The 18122-nt window shown below is 30.6% G+C and overlaps 2 protein-coding genes across 2 annotated transcripts; one reads left to right on the top strand and one right to left on the bottom strand.

Annotated features, from left to right (window-relative positions):
• Nucleotides 1–7373: 7373 nt before the first annotated feature.
• Nucleotides 7374–10798, bottom strand: LOC131632549 (protein neprosin-like). Its single transcript, XM_058903288.1, has 7 exons — nt 10565–10798; nt 10030–10116; nt 9745–9936; nt 9167–9331; nt 8325–8378; nt 7957–8103; nt 7374–7864 (listed from the first exon to the last, which is right to left on the bottom strand). Exons 1-7 carry the CDS (start codon nt 10763–10765, stop codon nt 7487–7489), a joined length of 1224 nt encoding a protein of 407 aa, XP_058759271.1. The 5' UTR covers nt 10766–10798; the 3' UTR covers nt 7374–7486.
• A 2717-nt stretch (nt 10799–13515) lies between these two features.
• On the top strand, nt 13516–14043 carry LOC131632555 (uncharacterized). Its single transcript, XM_058903295.1, has one exon. The coding sequence runs from the start codon at nt 13516–13518 to the stop codon at nt 14041–14043; it is 528 nt and encodes a 175-aa protein (XP_058759278.1).
• The last annotated feature ends 4079 nt before the right edge of the window (nt 14044–18122 follow it).

Consider the following 18122-nt stretch of genomic DNA (forward strand, 5'->3'; position numbering starts at 1 on the left):
AACAAGTATGAGTAACATGCTAGGGATAGTGGATAATTGACTCTGTAATAACACTGGAATTTCTATTGCAACAACTTATTTTCAATAATCAATTATCGGTGCTTAAGGTTGTTTGATCCTAAGTCCTTAGTGAACAAACATTTGATCCTTCATCCTAAACCCTAAGTCCTTAGAAATTTACGATGAAATCAAGCAATTAAGTTATCAAGAATATCCGGTTGCTATAAGGTATTCCTAGTCCTAGATAATATCTATTATAGCATATTCTCATGAAAGCATTATCAATGGTGGTCTAACCTAAATGATAATCATACATCAATTCCAATTTGTACGAAAGGAAAAGCATTAAAAACATCAAGAGAATAAATTAACAATGAGAAAACATGATAGTTATCGCAATTATAACTCAGAGTCATTACAAAGTAAAACCAAAGCCACCCCCTAGCATTGGGGGTTTCGCTAATCATAGTATTCAAAGAAAACACAATAATAAATCAAGACATTACAAGAATTTGGAGGAGATTGAATCTTCAATTGCTTCCGTTTATAAAGATCTTCTTCTCTCCCAAACCCTTGCTTTCTCCAATCTTCTATTGTATTCTCTTCTCTAGTCTGTAAAAAGTCCCCTTATCCTTACACAAACTTCGTTTAAGTAGCTTCAGTATTAGTCTCAGTGTCAGCAAAAAGTCCAAAGTACCCTTAATACAAGCCAGAGTAAAACAGATCAAAAAGTGAAGTTTATGTCTGCTCCATCTACACGGGCAATAATGATTCACACGGGTACCCGTGTTGATCCACTGACTTCAGCATTTTTCATGCATTCCTGAAGCTTTTGAACACGGGCCGTGTTGATTCACACGGGGCCCGTGTTGGCCTCGAGATTCTTCAAAAATTTCCATCTCTCAGCCTTCCAGAGTCCCCAAAGTCATACCATTATTTCCTATGATCACACGCATCAACTTGAAACACTAACACTACCAAACGAAGGCATAAAGAGGATCTTTTAACATAAACTCTAAACAAAATGCAATGAAATACCATAAATTAATAAACATAATAAACTTAACTTAAAAGCAATAACAACAACCAAATTCTTTACCGAAATGATGAATTTGTGCCGGATGAAAGACGAAAACTTAATAGAAATGGTGACCGATCAGTACTCACAGTGGTTTAAGTGGCTTCTTATAAAACTTATGTGTGCTATGAACTTGTCAAATCTCTCATTCAACTATCGAGGAGTTTGTTTCATTCCATATAAATATCTATTTCGCTTGCACACATAATCTTGCTTCCCCTTTTCCACATACCCTTCAGGTTGCCTCATTAGGATCATTTCATCTAGATCACCATACAAGAGCGCAATCTTCACAGCCATTTGTTCTAGTTCAATATCATATTGTGCCACCATGGCAAGCAACATTCGAAAGGACCTATGCTTCACAGTAGGAGAAAACACATCATTGAAGTCGACACCTTCTTTCTAAGTGAAACCCCATGCGACCAACCTTGCCTTATATCTTTTCGACGCCACTCCTTTGATTCCTTCATTAACTTTGAAAATATATTTACGACTGAATAATCTTGCCCCATTAGGTTTCTTGATCAATTCCCAACTGTGATCAACATGAAAAGATTTCATCTCATCATTCATGGCCTTCAGCCATTAAGTCTTATTTAGACTCCTCATAACTTTCTTATAGTCTCCACGTTCTTTGTATAGAACCTCACTTGTAGAGATTAAGGCATAAGTTATAAGATCTACATACCCAAGTCTCTGAGGTAGCTTGATGACTCTTCTCGACCCATCTCTTGAAAATAGGTAGTCATCGAAAGTTTCCTCAACTTCCTCAGCATCTTCTTCTTCTTCGACTTCATCTAGGATATGCAATTTAACATCAACATACTTCATCTCAACAAGAATCTCTACTTGTTCCAGCTCTTCGTCAGATATTTCTACACTTTAACCAACATCATCAATTTTCTTAAAAACCATTTCAGCTTTATTGAAAACTACATCTCGACTGGTGATACTCTTCTTGTAACCTGGCTCTAGGCACCAAAACCTATAAGCTTTGACTCCTTCAAGGTATCCCATAAACATGAATTTCATATCTCTAGGTTCGACCTTGTCTTTCCTAATGTGAGCATAGGCTACGCAGCCAAATACTCCCAGTTTATCGAGATCTGGTGGATGTCCCGACCAAACTTCATCATGTGTCTTTATATCTAACACAACCGAAGCACATTTGTTTATCAGATATGTTGCTGTTGAAACAACCTCAGCCTAAAACACCTTCTTTAACCCAACACTAGTCAACATGCATCTGAATCTCTCTAAAATAGTTCGATTAGACCTTTAAGACAAACCATTTTGCTACGGGGTATCTGCAGTAGTTTAGTGCCTTGCAATACCAAAGGCGACACAAAAATTGTCGAATGCCTCATTGCAAAATTCAAGGCCATTATCGGTTCTCAACTTCTTGACCTTTCTGCTAGTTTTATTTTCGACCTGAGTCTTCCAAATTTTTAAATTCTCAAAAGTTTCATCTTTAGTCTTTTGGATGAATACCCATAACTTTATGAAATAATCATCTACTATGGATAGAAAATACCTCGCTCCTAAATGTGATGGAAACCTTGCAGGCCCCTAAAGATTAGCATGGATATAATCAAGGGATCCATGTGTTCTTTGTTTGCATTTGTTGAAACTTATTCTGCAAGATTTTCCAAGTACCCATGATTCACAAAACTTCAGCCTTTTGACTCTATCTCCACCAAGCAGATTTTGTTTTACCAATTCGACGTGACGCCTTTCACTGACATGGCCCAATTTCATGTGCCAAATTTCTGTCTTTGACAAAGGTTTCGTGGATGCAACATTTGTCGAACCACTTACAACTTCACCCTTAAGGGTATACAAGCCTTATTTCTTCACGCCTCTCAAGACTTCCTTCGACCCCTTCATGACTCTTAGGATACTTTTCTCTCCTTGGAAAACATATCATTTATTGTCGAATTCACCAAGAGAAATCAAATTTCTCTTCAAATTAGGAACATACCTGAGTTCAGTCAATAACTTTTTTTACTCATCATGGAGCTTGAATCTCACAGATCCAACACCTGCAATTTTGCAAGCTTTGTTGTTTCCCAGCAATACAGATCCACCATCTTGATCACATAATTCCTCGAACAAGTCTTTGCTTGGAGTCATGTGCCAAGTGCAACCTGAATCCATAATCCACTTCTTACTCGAGTCACTGCTTGAAACCACAAGAACATCATATGATTCAAAATCATCTTGAATAATGGTGGTGTTGCCATTATCCTTACCTCCATTATCTTTTCGGCATTCAGGGCACACCTTTCTTGTGTGACCCCCTTCTTACAATGATAGCATCGAATACCAGATGTTTTGCCACTGTAACACTTCTGCTGACTTTTGCCCTTCCTCTTGTCGAACTTACCATCCTTTCATAAGAGTTTTCCCTTAATGGCCAAACCTTCACCAACAATCAAAGGTTTATGCTCATTTTGTTCAAGTCCTTAGAATACAGGCTGATTGAACTTCTTCAAAGGTTAGAGACTCATTTCCATACAAGAGAGTTTCTTTGAAGTGAGCGTGTGTTCGAGGAAAAATGCACAATAACAATAGCGCTTGATCTTCATCATCAATCTTCACATCAATATTTCAAGATCAAGAATCAGCTTGTTGAACATATCCAACTTCCCAGCCAACACTTTGTCTTCTATCATCTTGAATGAACACAAAGCTTGCTTCAGGTAGAGTCGATTTATCAGCAATTTGGTCATGTACAAAATTTCAAGTTTCACCCATAACCCTGATGTCTTCCTCTCCTTTGATACCTGTCGAAGAACCTTATCACCAAGGCTCTACAAAATTTCGTTGTGGGATTTCTCTATCATTGTCGTCTTTTCTCTTTCCGTTAACACAACGTCCATAGTCGCTGCTCCTTTCAACGCTTCCAAACAACCCTGTTGAACCAGTATGGCTTTCATATTCAAGCTCCACAAACCGAAATCGTTTACTCCATGAACTTTTCAATCTCATACTTTGTTGAAGGCATTTTCTCCATGCTCACAGAACCAATTTGTTGTGAAAATGATGCCAAGAACAAAGTATAATAAGGAACACAGTAGGAAAGCAAGAAGAACAACAAGGAATTGGTTATAACTGCTATTCTTAACTTTCTCTTCAATCAAGAAGAACAACAAGGAATTGGTTATAACTGCTATTCTTAACTTTCTCTTCAATCAAGATTACAAGTGTTACAATAATAACAAATAACCCTCTCACCCTAAATTAGGACTTGTAGTATACAATGATGAGAGACTAGTATGATATTTATAATAAACCTAACATACTAAACTAATGGGCTTTTTCACAAATACCCATTACAAGCCAATTCAGGGTACAAGCTAACTTTAACAATTGAACATTACGAATAGGTCAAATTCGAAATACTAACAACCATAGCATTTCAATAACCATATACTAGAACACACTTCAAATACAGTATGTAGGTCTTCAACATATTCTTTGTCGAAACAGGAAGTTACTCTTCAACCCACTAGAGTTCGATCAAATTCTCACAGTCTGTCACTAAATAAATTTTCTATATATATATAGACTATCTACTCTCTTTCACTAAATTTTATTTTCTGTATTATTTGTCTTCTATAGTCTATCATTAAAAGTAATGTTGTTTTTTTTATTATGTATGTCATTTTCATCATTATCTTTGTTATATTAATTTTGTTGAATTTAATGTGTATTATAGTTTCTATTTTGGTTATCTATGTGTTCAAATTCTCTATCCTTTTAGGGATTTAAATACTAAATATTCTTGTACAAAAAAATAAATATTATTTTCATCTTAATGCCTCAATGTCAACGTTTCGTTCACATTTCTTTTGGCATATCATACACCGATGAAGTAAAGACAATCATTCGTAAAATCCTAGCGGTGAGGTCTCAGATGTTATGAAATACAAAATTCTCGGTTTTCAGAGGCACTGGTTTTTTCATTAAGCGTCATTTGGATAAAGGAAAGGATGGACTCATTGCAACATCTAATAATGGTGAAGTTTCTTATAAATTTAACTGTAATGGTATGTTTAGATGATGTGGCTCTGAAAAAGGTTTTATCGAAGTTGGAATTTAGGTGTGAAATTTCACGAAATATTATATTACTACTAAATTTCTAGTGCAAATTTCTGGGTTTTTTTCTCTATTATTTAATTTTCATATATTTTAATTTGGGTTTAGGGTGGGTTAGTTATGACTAGTTGTTTCATTGCATCTAGCATATTTTTAGGAATTGATGCTATAATAATTAGATGTTTAAGAGAGTGATCTCGGTCCATGGATTATATTTATTTTTGTGGCCAAAATTTTTCTCTTATGGATTCCTTGTGCATTTTTCTAAGCACGGAAATTTAATTTAATACTCTTCTTTTTTATTCAGCCTCTTCTTATAAACTATTTTGATACACTTGTTATAATCTTAATGAGTAATTACTAAGACGCATAATTCTAACTCCATGATTCTTGAATCTAAGAAAAAATTCACTTTCATTCTAACTTGCTTCTAGTACGAGAAAAAATGTCATATAATGGCAAGATTTAAAAGATTCAAAAGACTACAATCATATTTAGAAAGAGTAAAAAAAATTAAAAGAGGCAAAAGACCACAATCAGATTCAAAAACAGAGACGAAATACATTGACAAAAATAACATGGTCTCCTCTAATAAATTTGAAAAGAGCAAGATAGCCACCTATATCCCATGATAAACCACAGAGGAAATGAGGAAAAAATATCTAACTTCTAAATTTATTTACAATGAACTCTTTATCATCTTTTAAAATTTAAATAATGAGTCAAGCAAATTAAAAAAAAATGTTCTTTCTATCTCTAAAGAAACTATATCGTCTCTTGAAAAAGAAAATAAAAATTTGTAAGAGAAAATATATTGTCTTATAAAGAAAAAAGCTCTTCTAATTCACAACTCTCTTTCTTCTTCTCAAAACTTTGACAAATCTACCGAGTTAGAAAAATCCAAACTCTTAGAAAACAAAATTAGTGATTTGCATAACAAACATGACAAATGTACCAAAAGAAAACAAAATATGAATCTCATTATAGGTAATCAAAGAGAAATGTATAATGCAATATAAAATATAAAATTTTATGATGAAGAAGGTTAGTCGGTTTGAGGAGTACGAATCGATGTATAATCAACTCTATCTCTTATCTTTTTTCATTTGTTTGAACAAGTATTTTATTCTAGGCTTTTAAATTGTATTATAGTAATTCTTCGTGTTGAGTGGGCTAAGCAGACAATGTAGATTCTATTTAAATTTGAATAAGAGAAAAGGGAGAATGATTTAAATGTAGACATGAAGTGTAAATGGGATCCCAAAGGCTTTCCCTGAATGAACATGTCTCGATTTTGGATTCCTCCCACCATGGGGAAATGTATGTTCTCATATACTATTTATTTTCGTCTCCACGTGTTTGTTTTTTTATTTTATCAACTCATTTTCCATTTTTATATGAGTAGTTTTCATCTATTTTACTCTATATGTTTTGTTTTATTTCTTCTATGATTATTTATTTTCCTGCTTTTTAATATTATCAAATGAGAAGAAGTATACTCTGAGAGGTAATATACTCCAGTCTTTTCTAATTATCCTCTCTTCTCAAGATATTCAATTAGAGAACAAGCAAAATCCATGAATTATTTCCTTTCTATGCCAATTATTTTTTTCATATAAAAAGGATTCCTTGTGAACTCTTCTATAAGCACATAAATATGATTTTTATAATTTATTTCTCTAACTCACTCTTTTCATATAAATTTTTATGCACCTATCATTATCTTAGAACTAATAGACTGAAATGTCTAAAGAGTTGTGAAATTTTTTATTTTGATTATAATGTATTGTAATTTTAAATAAAAAGCTTAGTATTTTAATATTGTAAGTGAAATAAAGGTTGCAAATTAAACTTGTGTAAAAGTTTGGTTTAAGAAAGTTGTGGGTTGATGTTATGATAAAAACGCAAGCTCTTAGGAAAAATCCAAGAGAAAGCTCTTAGGAACTGGATTAGGCCGTGTGGTTTAAGGTCTAACAAATATGAATTTTGATATGTCTTTTTTAACTCTTATATTTTATATTTGTGCAATTTATATTCTATGCATGATTTTTTGCTTAAGCTTTTTCCATAAAATAGACCAATGTTAAAATCAATCTTTTGCAAAAAAATAAAATTAAAAACCATATGATGGTCTATAATTACCATTCCAATATACAAATAATTTCACATTTCTTTGCAATGGGTCATAATAGAAACCAACAATGCTTTTATTTTATTTTGTTCTTTACATTGTTTATACGATTACCAAGAATCTAAGTTCAAATGGTAATGGTGCCAAATGCAAAATAATGCAATAATATTTTCTTAAGGGCAATTTTTATTCTTGCCAGGTCCACCATAGTAAAAGTGATAGCCCCAATCACAATTATTCTCTCCTTTTATATTATAACAATTTGCATTAGTTGCAAAATACTTGGGTTCTGCAAACAATGGAACCCATGTGTTATCAGAATCTAGAACTCCAATATTTTTAAAATAAGAAGCTTTTTTAAAACCCTCATCAGGAAAGTGTCCACTACCCATTTGGGTGGAAGTAGCGTGTGGGTAATGTGTATTTGTTACTTCTCCACCCCAATGAGTTTCTGCTGCAACATCCTTTAAGTGTGTGAATAGGGAGGATGGCCAGTAACCAATGAAATTTCCAGATCCATAATCAAGCCACCAATTTCCAGTCTTTACATCCTTCGCAAAATAAATAAATAAAGGTAAAACATAAGGAAATTAAAATGCATTATTGAAATTGACTCATAATACTCGAATAGTGTAGAAATTACATTCCATATGGATAAGGTAATGTCAAATTGATTTCCGTTATATGTAGAAGTTGGAGAAATTGCAGCTCCAAGTGCAATATTCTTGTTTGTATGAACAAAGCCCGGACATGCTAAATTGTAGCAACCAGTATGTTGATAACCATCAGCCTGTAATTGTAAATATCATAATTTTTTTTCAATAAAGTTTCTATTACATAATACTCCTTAAGATTCTTATTATAAGAAAAGGTTATAATTTTAAATTTATTAAACAACTATTGTATTTGAACTATTATATAGATCAAATATTTTCGTCGTTTGCTAAATTTAAAACTAATATAGCGAATAATATACTTTATCGCTTTTTTTAGTTTCACCAATTTACTTACCGTCCAATAAATAAATAGTCTAGGGCGGCTGTCTTTGTAGATATGTGGAGATAACTGCATAAAATATAATTGAACTTAAATTGATTGAGAAGTAACAAGTTCTTATGTAACTAAGTGACTTTAATCTACATAATATGTTAAAGAAACCAAAAGGAAGATAAAATCAATGTAAAAAAACTTAAATAACCAAAAACACATACAACCCATAACAATAAGAATGTTAGTGAAAATTGAACCGAACAACAACCCATATGTGAAAGGCTATAAAGATGATCTTAATTCTTAGATATGCTAATTGTGATTATCAAAGGATAATACATTCAAATATTAATAAGCTCATTGAGAAAATGGAGAAAAGAAACTTCATATCTCCAATAATGTTAAACGAGGTTGATGAAGAGATGAACTTATAGTTTCTTATTTGCTTGTGTTGCTTATTATTATATTTCTTGCAATTTCATATTCTTTTGTACTTTCCTTTGAATCAAATAAAATGTTTTTTCCTTTCCTAAATGTTTATTTGCCAACATGTTTGCATGTTTAAATGGCAATGCATCTTTATGCGTCTTTTTAATTTCGACAAATGGGAAGTAGTATATTCCTAAGGAGGAATAAAGTATAATGTCTACTTAATTAAAGGGAAATATAATCACTCCAAACAATTTTTTCTTTTACCAAAAATGATAGATTCATTCTCAAATTTCTTTGAGAGAATGTGGCAACTACATCCTTCGGAATTGTTGTCACACCAAAGATGATAAAATCATTCTAAAACTTTTATATCATCGACACATATACTAGGAAATCAAATAAATAATGTAATATGAGAATAATTTACATACCTGCCAACCAGCTTCAATGGTGTTGACGTCTTTTTCAGATGAATTAGACATTAGCCATATTTGAGACAAGCTGAATTCATTTGAAATTTCTACATGTGGTATCCACACATTTATGGTAGCCCTTGCTCCATAAATCTCTCTCCACTCCATATACGCAACTGCATGCTGCAGTAATAACAAATACCAACTTTAATCATAAGACACACTCAAACATGTAGGTTCATGTGATTGAGGTTGTAGGTGTTTAAATTGTGGTAATTATAGTTTCTGCGACGCAATTTAGTGTTGTTTCAAGGTCAGTTCTAATTGGAAAATTTTGAGATACAAATTAAAATCACAAAATTCATTGCATTGGAAGAAAATTGTGATTCGAGATTTTTAAATTATAATTTTTAATAAAACGAATGAACAAACATGGATAAAATTACCTAATGCATTTTCTAACCCCCTACAGGTATTATAATACAAGCACAAGCACATGCATTTTATATGATTGAATGGATGTGGGTTCAAACCATAATTATCCATAAAAATAAAGAAATTGTGAGAAAAAAATTTGAGTCTATGCAAATACATACTAGATGTTTAGTGTTGTCGTTGACTTTTTTTTCAAATCCGCTAGTACGCTTCGTTGTTAACATGTCTTGTTCTGTCATTCGTCTAATTGGTATGGTTCCATCTGGACATGATTCACCGGATAAACTCCACATTTGAAAATTTTCACTCCAATTACCCTTTAGATTATGTCTTTTTGGTAATTTTGGAGGATCCTGTATATAAAAAAAATACTTTAAAATTATCGAATCATATATTTGAAGTAGCTAAAAAAAATATTTCTAAATTTTCTTATTAAAACAAAATACCAATGGTTTTTGTCCTTTCAATAGAGGATGATCAAAAGCGGGTTGTTTATGTGTCAAAACACAATCTATTATATCACCATCCGGACTCTGAAAAAAAAAAATACATACACACAAACATACAAGTTAGCATCAAATAAAAGCGGAAAAAATATATTTTTTGGTCCTGTAAGTTAACCTCGAGATTCTTTTTGTCCTTTAACTTTTCAAAAATGTAATTTTAGTCCTTTTTATTATATTAGCGACGAAAAAACTCAAAAATCGGTCGCTAAATCAGTCGATAAATCAGTCGTTAATATGACAAAAAGGAATAAAATGACACATTTTAAACAATTAAGAGACCAATATAAAACTTTTTAAAATTTAGAGACCAAAATAACTCTAAAATTAACATACGGGATTAAAAAAAGTAATTTCCATAAAAAGCGTGTTTAAAAATAATTTAGAACGACGAATCAAAATTTCCTTATAAATTTAAATAGATTCGAATACACCTACTTTTAACTCTATTGATATTTTAAGATTTATTTTTACTTACTTGAATGGTCTTAACGGTAGACTTGTTGATTTTGTTTAGACGGGTAGCTATAATTTTCTTCAACTTATGAAATTCTTCTTCTGATCGAAGAGTTTGATTGGCTAATTGACTGTTTGATTCTAAACAAATAACAATACAAAATAAAGAAACAAGGACAAGAAAATGAAGGAGTAGGGAGATGATTGGAGAGCTAAAATCCATGTTTGTGTTTTTCTTATTTAACAATAAAAACAAACAAACAAACAAACAAATATATATCGGATTGTAGTTAAATTCAATTGATTATATAATATTTACTTCCTACATTTTGTCCAAAAAATCCTTTCCTTTGAATAATTATATTGTGTTTTTTCTAGAAACATCATATTAAAAAAAAAATTTTATGGAAAAAAATATCAAATAGGTATTTGGTAATTAAATAATTAAAAATAAAATAATTTAAAAGAAAATTTTGTTTTATACTTTCGAAAATATTTTTTATGATATTTTTTTTTAAATAGAAAAAGTTGTTCTAAAATCACATAAGTTTATAAAAATAGATATTACAAAACTTTATTAAAAGTAGCTTGAATTTAATTGATTTTTAAAAAAGAAATTTCTTAAAAAAAAGTCATAGCAAAAGCATGAAAAAATCTAATAATATTAATAAAAAAGTATTTCAACAAAATTATTATTTTAAACTTTAGTTAAGAAATTATTTCCAACTTTTAAACAAAATTAAAATTTATTCAAAATATATTGAAATAAACGGGCCCTATATTTATTCAAAATAATTATCTCCTTTCCTTTTTTGTCTTGGTAGCGGAAGGGGTTGACAATATGGATGGCAATAGGTCGGATCGGTGCGAGTTCCACACTATCCAAACCCGCACCCGAAATCACCACTCGAACTCGAATTCAAATCCAAAGGCTATTCGGGTGACAAAATAACACCAACGCCCACACCTGCTGGGTTCGAGTTTTTTCACCCAAAACCGAACCCGCAGCAAAATACATAAAATATATTTTTTCTACACTTTTCTTACAACTTTCCACAATATTATATATATATATATATATATATATATATATATATATAGGGTTAATTAACTTTTTCGTCACTTTAAATATTTCAAATTTCATTTTTAGTCTCTCCAAAATTTTCCTTCAAGAAATCGTCCCTTCAAAATTTTTCTTCCGAACTATTGGTCCCTAATGTCAAATTTCGTAGCTAATCAGTGGCTAAAGTCGTAGCTAATCTCTAGCAAATTTGACGTTAGGGACCAATAGTTTAGACGAAAAATTTTGAAGGGACAATTCTTAAAGGAAAATTTTAGAGGGACTAAAAACAAAATCTGCAATATTTAGAGGGACCAAAAAGTTCATTAACCCATATATATATATATATATATATATATATATATATATATATATATATATATATATATATATATATATATATATATATATATATATAAGCATATATATATATATATATATATATATATATATATATATAAGCATATATATATATATATATATATATATATATATATATATATATATATATATATATATATATATATATATATATATATATATATATATATATATATATATATATATATATATATATATATATATATATATATATATATATATATATATATATATATATATATATATATATATATATATATATATATATATATATATATATATATATATATATATATATATATATATATATATATATATATATATATGCTTATATATATATATATATATATATATATATATATATATATATATATATATATATATATATATATATGCTTATATATATATATATATATATATATATATATATATATAAGCATATATATATATATATATATATATATATATATATATATATATATATATATAAGCATATATATATATATATATATATATATATATATATATATATATATATATATATATATATATATATATATATATATATATATATGCTTTTATATATATATATATATATATATATATATATATATATATATATATATATATATATATATAAGCATATATATATATATATATATATATATATATATATATATATATATAAGCATATATATATATATATATATATATATATATATATATATATATATATATATATATATATAAGCATATATATATATATATATATATATATATATAAGCATATATATATATATATATATATATATATATATATATATATATATATGCTTATATATATATATATATATATATATATATATATATATATATATATATATGCTTATATATATATATATATATATATATATATATATATATATATATATATATATATATATATATATATATATATAAGCATATATATATATATATATATATATATATATATATATATATAAGCATATATATATATATATATATATATATATATATATATATATATATATATATATATATATATATATGCTTATATATATATATATATATATATATATATATATATATATATATATATATATATATATATATAAGCATATATATATATATATATATATATATATATAAGCATATATATATATATATATATATATATATATATATATATATATATATGCTTATATATATATATATATATATATATATATATATATATATATATATATATATATATATATATAGCATATATATATATATATATATAAGCGGGTGTGATTTCAAGTTTCGGGTGTGTGATTCATACTACCCAAACTCGCATCCAAAATATTGGGTGGCACCCGAACCCAAATCCATTCAACTCGGATTTTCACCCGTTGACTTGGGTTCGAGTGCGGGTGGGCCTCGTGGGTTTGGGTCTGCTTGCATTCACTAGTTGACGAGATTAGTGAGAAAGTCAATTGATATCAGGAAATATAGTGGTTTTGCCATTAATGGAAGATGTCAAGTTGACATTCTTCAATTTGCGGATGATACTCTTTTGGTTGGAGAAGGCTCTTGGAAGCATGTGGGCTATTATGTCGGTGCCGAAAGCCTTTGAGCTTGTTTCAGGTCTTGGCATTAACTATCATAAAAGTAAGTTGATTGGCATCAACACTAGTACCGATTTTCTGGATGTCGTGGCTTATGTGCTCTCTTGTAAGGTGGAAGCTTGTAACTTTACTTTTCTTGGAATTCCTATTGGTGCTAATCTGAGAAAACATTTGACATGGGTTCCTCTTTTGAATAAGATGAAGAAACGTCTTTCGGGTTGGAAAAATCATTTTCTTAATCTTGGCGGTAGGATTACTCTCTTGAAGTCCATCCTTTGTGCTATTTCTATATTCACTATGTCTTTCTACAAGATGCCATCGAGGGTTGTCAAAGAGCTTACGAGTATTCAAGGCAAATTCTTATGGGGGTTCGGAGGGAAAGATAAAGATTCATTGGATGAGTTGAAAGAAGGTGTGTATTCCTCGTGAGAAAGGGGGGATAGGTATAAAAAACATTTCGGACTTCAATTTAGCGCTTCTTAATAAATGGAGATGTAGAACTTTGCAAGGCTTTGGTTGTTTTTGGTATGATTTGTTGAAAAATCGTAATGGGGATATTTCTATGAAGATCTATAGTGATGGATCTAGTGGTAAAATTCTTTCTTCTTATTCCTCTTGGTGGAAGGACATTCTCAAGATTGGATCACTTCCCCTTAGGGATCCCATTGAGGCGTGCTGTAAGTTTGAAGTTCGGAACGGTTTTAATATTCCTTTTTGGGAATCAAGGTGGGTGAATGAATATAGTTTAAGGGAGAAATTCCTGGATTTATTTTTACTCTCTAGTTTGAGACTAGTTTCGGTGGGCGGAATGGAGGGTTAAAGAAATGGTGAATGGTGTTGGCGAGATTCTGGTGTTAAAGCTTCATCATTTTCTTTGGCGAATCGGTCGAGTCTTTCTTCCCTCAAAGCGTTATAACGAAGGGTAGTGGTGGGGGTTTTTGACCACGAAAAAGTGGCTTGGTTCGTGGAACCAAGTGGAGTGTTTTCAATTTCTTCATGCTACTTTTTAATGCTGCGTTTCAAACTCCTTTTGGCCTTAGTAATAGGTACGATGTCTTGTTCGACAAGGTTTGAAATATGGAGGTTCCTTCAAGATCAAGGTCTTCGGTTTGAGACTTTTTGTTAATAGACTTTCTATGAAGGATCTTTTGAATATTAGAGGTATTGTTTTTCCTTTAAATTCTTTAAAGTGTGTATTTTGCGGTGTAGATTTTGAGGGTATGGATCATTCTTTTTTCAAATGCAATTTAGTGAAGATTATTTGGAAAGATATATCTTTTTGGGTTGGTAAACCGGTTGGTATAGAGGAGGAGTGCCTTTCGAATTTTATGAAGTGATACTTGCAAAGGAAAGAAGGTTAGGGAGGGCAAGTTGGGAGTTGTTTGGCTTGCAACTTCATGGTCTATTTGGCTTTTGCATAATGAGATTTGCTTTCGGAACGAAGGTTGGAATGTTGATAATACGGTGTGGAATATTAAAATTTTGGTTTGGAAGTGGACGTTAATAGGAGATATTACTTATCACAATTCTAATTTTTACGAATTTAGCAAAGATCATTTGCTATACTTATCGTAATCCCAATTGGTTTGTAATCTCTTTCTTTTTGTCGGGTTATTCTCGTTCAGTTGTGTGACACAAGTTGGAGAACCCTTAGTTTTCTCGTTAATATAATTCTTGCTTACACACATATAAAATTAATTTTAATATTATCAATTTAAAACATGAAAATTATATTCTTAATGGCTCATCATTATTTTATATTTGTTGCTAATGTCTTCAAAGAACATGTATTAATATTTCAAGACCCAAAGTTTGAATATTTAAACGAAAAATGTGTATTAGGTTAAATGTTTTCTTTCTCCAAGAAAGATTATTTTTCAATAAAAACCATTTTTTGTCATCATTGGTTTGAAGACCGACCTCTTTCTAGCTGTGCGATTGATTTGTGTTAAGGTACTAGTAAAGACTTGAACACCGAAATTAGTTGGTTTAATTTGATATGGGAAGTTCATAGTTTTAAGGAATTCACTACAATAAAATTTTCCTCATGCAAAGGGAAGTAGTAACATGATAAACACGTGGAAAAAAAGGGAGTTGCGACGTATTTATCACTTTGCTACATGTTTTTAATAATAAAATAATAGAACGAACCTAAACACTTAGGGAGTCAGAGTTTTTTTTTAATGTTGTGGTGTGGTAATCGCATCGCAACTTATAAATTAAAATAAAAAAAATAAAAGAGTCAGACATTCACATGGGGGAATTTTGAAAATTTTAAAATTTAGGTTGTGGCGTGTATATCACGTCGCAACTTACATTTTTTAAGTTCTAACAACTTTAATTAGTGACATGATTCCCACGTCACAAATTTATAACTGTTGAGGGTTGCGACGTGAAAATCATGTCGCTAATTAATTTATATATTCCAATTTTTTTTCATTTCCAGAATTTAATTACTTTTTAAATATTGTAATTAATTATATACTTTTAATCAAATTATTTCACGGTTTTAGAACATAAAATTTCTACTTTCAAAATAAATATTTTTTATGAGTTTCTTAACATGTGCTCTTAGGACACAAGTTAACATTATCCTTTCTTTATTATTCCTCGCATGTAGGATTAGTACTCAAATATTATTGAAATATTGCAAGTTAGGAACTATTCATTTCTTTATGATTGTGTAAAGTAACGGCAAGTTTAGGTTACAATCGGTGAAATTAAGGCTCCAACGCAAAATCTCAAAGGTGTTTTCACAAATGCCACGTGTGTGTGACTAAAACAATCAATTCCCTATACAGTAAAGGACACAAATAAATTCAGGGTGTTTTTGAAAACTCCATGTGCATGTGACTACAACAATCAATTCCCCACAATATAAACTAATATAAACTTATGTGTGTGCGACTATAACAATTATTTCTTCACATTGTAACACACTTGAAATAAAGGTCCACCCATCTATTAGTTATCCACTCCAGAGGTCGCAATGAATTTGCATCACGTCGACCCCAGCCCAAGTTTTCACATAGTCGGGGGAAGGCGACAAACATTGGCCGAGAATAGCCTTAGAGACGTCCTATAAACTACAAGGTAAGACCATGTAAGTTCGCATGGAATCTGGAGCTCAACATTTAAGATCACACTAACATACCTCATACAGGTAAAATAATACTTCATTATAAATATATGTGCATATATTTTTCAATTATAAAGGTACTTTACATACAGCGCATATAAATAAATAATTAAATATGACAGGGCTAATCCAACAGGGAGATGACCTCCTCATCTCTAAGCATTTGATCTAGATTAACTTTCTCCTTTGGAACACGTAGAGGATGGTGAGAACTCTCTATTTTTCGTAAGGTGTTTTTAAAACACCACTAAACTGTTCCAAGGTTGGAACTTGTTGTGAATTCAATGCCACGAATAAAGTATAAAACAAGGAAGAATAAAGGACAAGGAAGAAGAGGAACACAAGAATTGGTTATAACTGCTATTCTTTTACTTTCTCATAAAACAAGATTACAAGTTTACAAGAATAACAAATAACCTCTCTCACCCTAAATTAGGATTTGCAGCTTAGCAATGATGAGAGACTAGTATGCTATTTATAATAAAACCTAACATACTAACTAATGGGCTTTTTCAGCAAGGCCCATTACACAAGTCAACTTAATAAACAAGCTAACTTAACAAAGTAGGGTTTAAACACTAAAACCTAATTTAACATGCTAACAACTCTAGCATCTTCGACATCTGCATGCTAGACCCATCTTCGACTTCAGCATGCACACTTCGACACCAGCATGTGAACAATACTTCGACTTCATGCTTAACTCTGTCGAACTGTCGAACCAAGAAGCTACCCTTCGACAATACTAGAGTTCGATCCAATATCTCACAAATCTCCACCTTGGACCTAACTCTACAACGTCAAGGAACAAACTAGCTTTCTTCATGCAGCTTTATCAACTGCATACAGTGGAAAAACTTGCAACTCGGCAATGTCTTGGTGATCATATCAGCAGCATTGTCTTCAGTCGAAACCTTCAGCACTTGGACTTCTCCACGCTCGATTACTCCTCTGACGAAATGCAGCCTCACATCAATGTGCTTAGTTCGCTCATGATAGGCTGAATTCTTCGACATGTGTATTGCACTTTGACTATCACATTTAACAGTGATACCTCGACCTTGAAGTTTTAGCTCCTTCGCAAAACCTTCAAGCCACAATGCTTCTTTCACAGCTTCAGTTAGGGCAATATACTCCGCTTCAGTGGTTGATAGAGCAACAACCTTCTGAAGTGTTGCTTTCCAACTAATTGCAGTGCCAAACATAGTGAAAACATATCCAGAAATAGATTTTTTGGAATCCATACAACCTGCATAATCAGAGTCGACATATCCTTCTATTACTGCTTTACTATCTTCACCCAAGGCTCCACCATAAATTAGGACTCTATTCAGAGACCCATTTATGTACCTTAAAATCCACTTCAATG

Source organism: Vicia villosa, unplaced genomic scaffold (genome assembly GCF_029867415.1).
Source record: "Vicia villosa cultivar HV-30 ecotype Madison, WI unplaced genomic scaffold, Vvil1.0 ctg.000960F_1_1_1, whole genome shotgun sequence".
NCBI lineage: Eukaryota > Viridiplantae > Streptophyta > Magnoliopsida > Fabales > Fabaceae > Vicia > Vicia villosa.

Bases quoted from the DNA above. Each gene is read 5' to 3' on its own strand.
- LOC131632555 (XM_058903295.1), top strand. From the start codon at position 13,516: ATGGAAGATGTCAAGTTGACATTCTTCAATTTGCGGATGATACTCTTT.
- LOC131632549 (XM_058903288.1), bottom strand. From the start codon at position 10,765: ATGGATTTTAGCTCTCCAATCATCTCCCTACTCCTTCATTTTCTTGTC. The intron at 10,117-10,564 runs GTAAGTAAAAAT...TTTTTTTTTCAG, and splicing joins CTACCGTTAAGACCATTCAA to AGTCCGGATGGTGATATAAT. The intron at 8,379-9,166 runs GTATGTAAATTA...TATTTTATGCAG, and splicing joins CCATTGAAGCTGGTTGGCAG to TTATCTCCACATATCTACAA.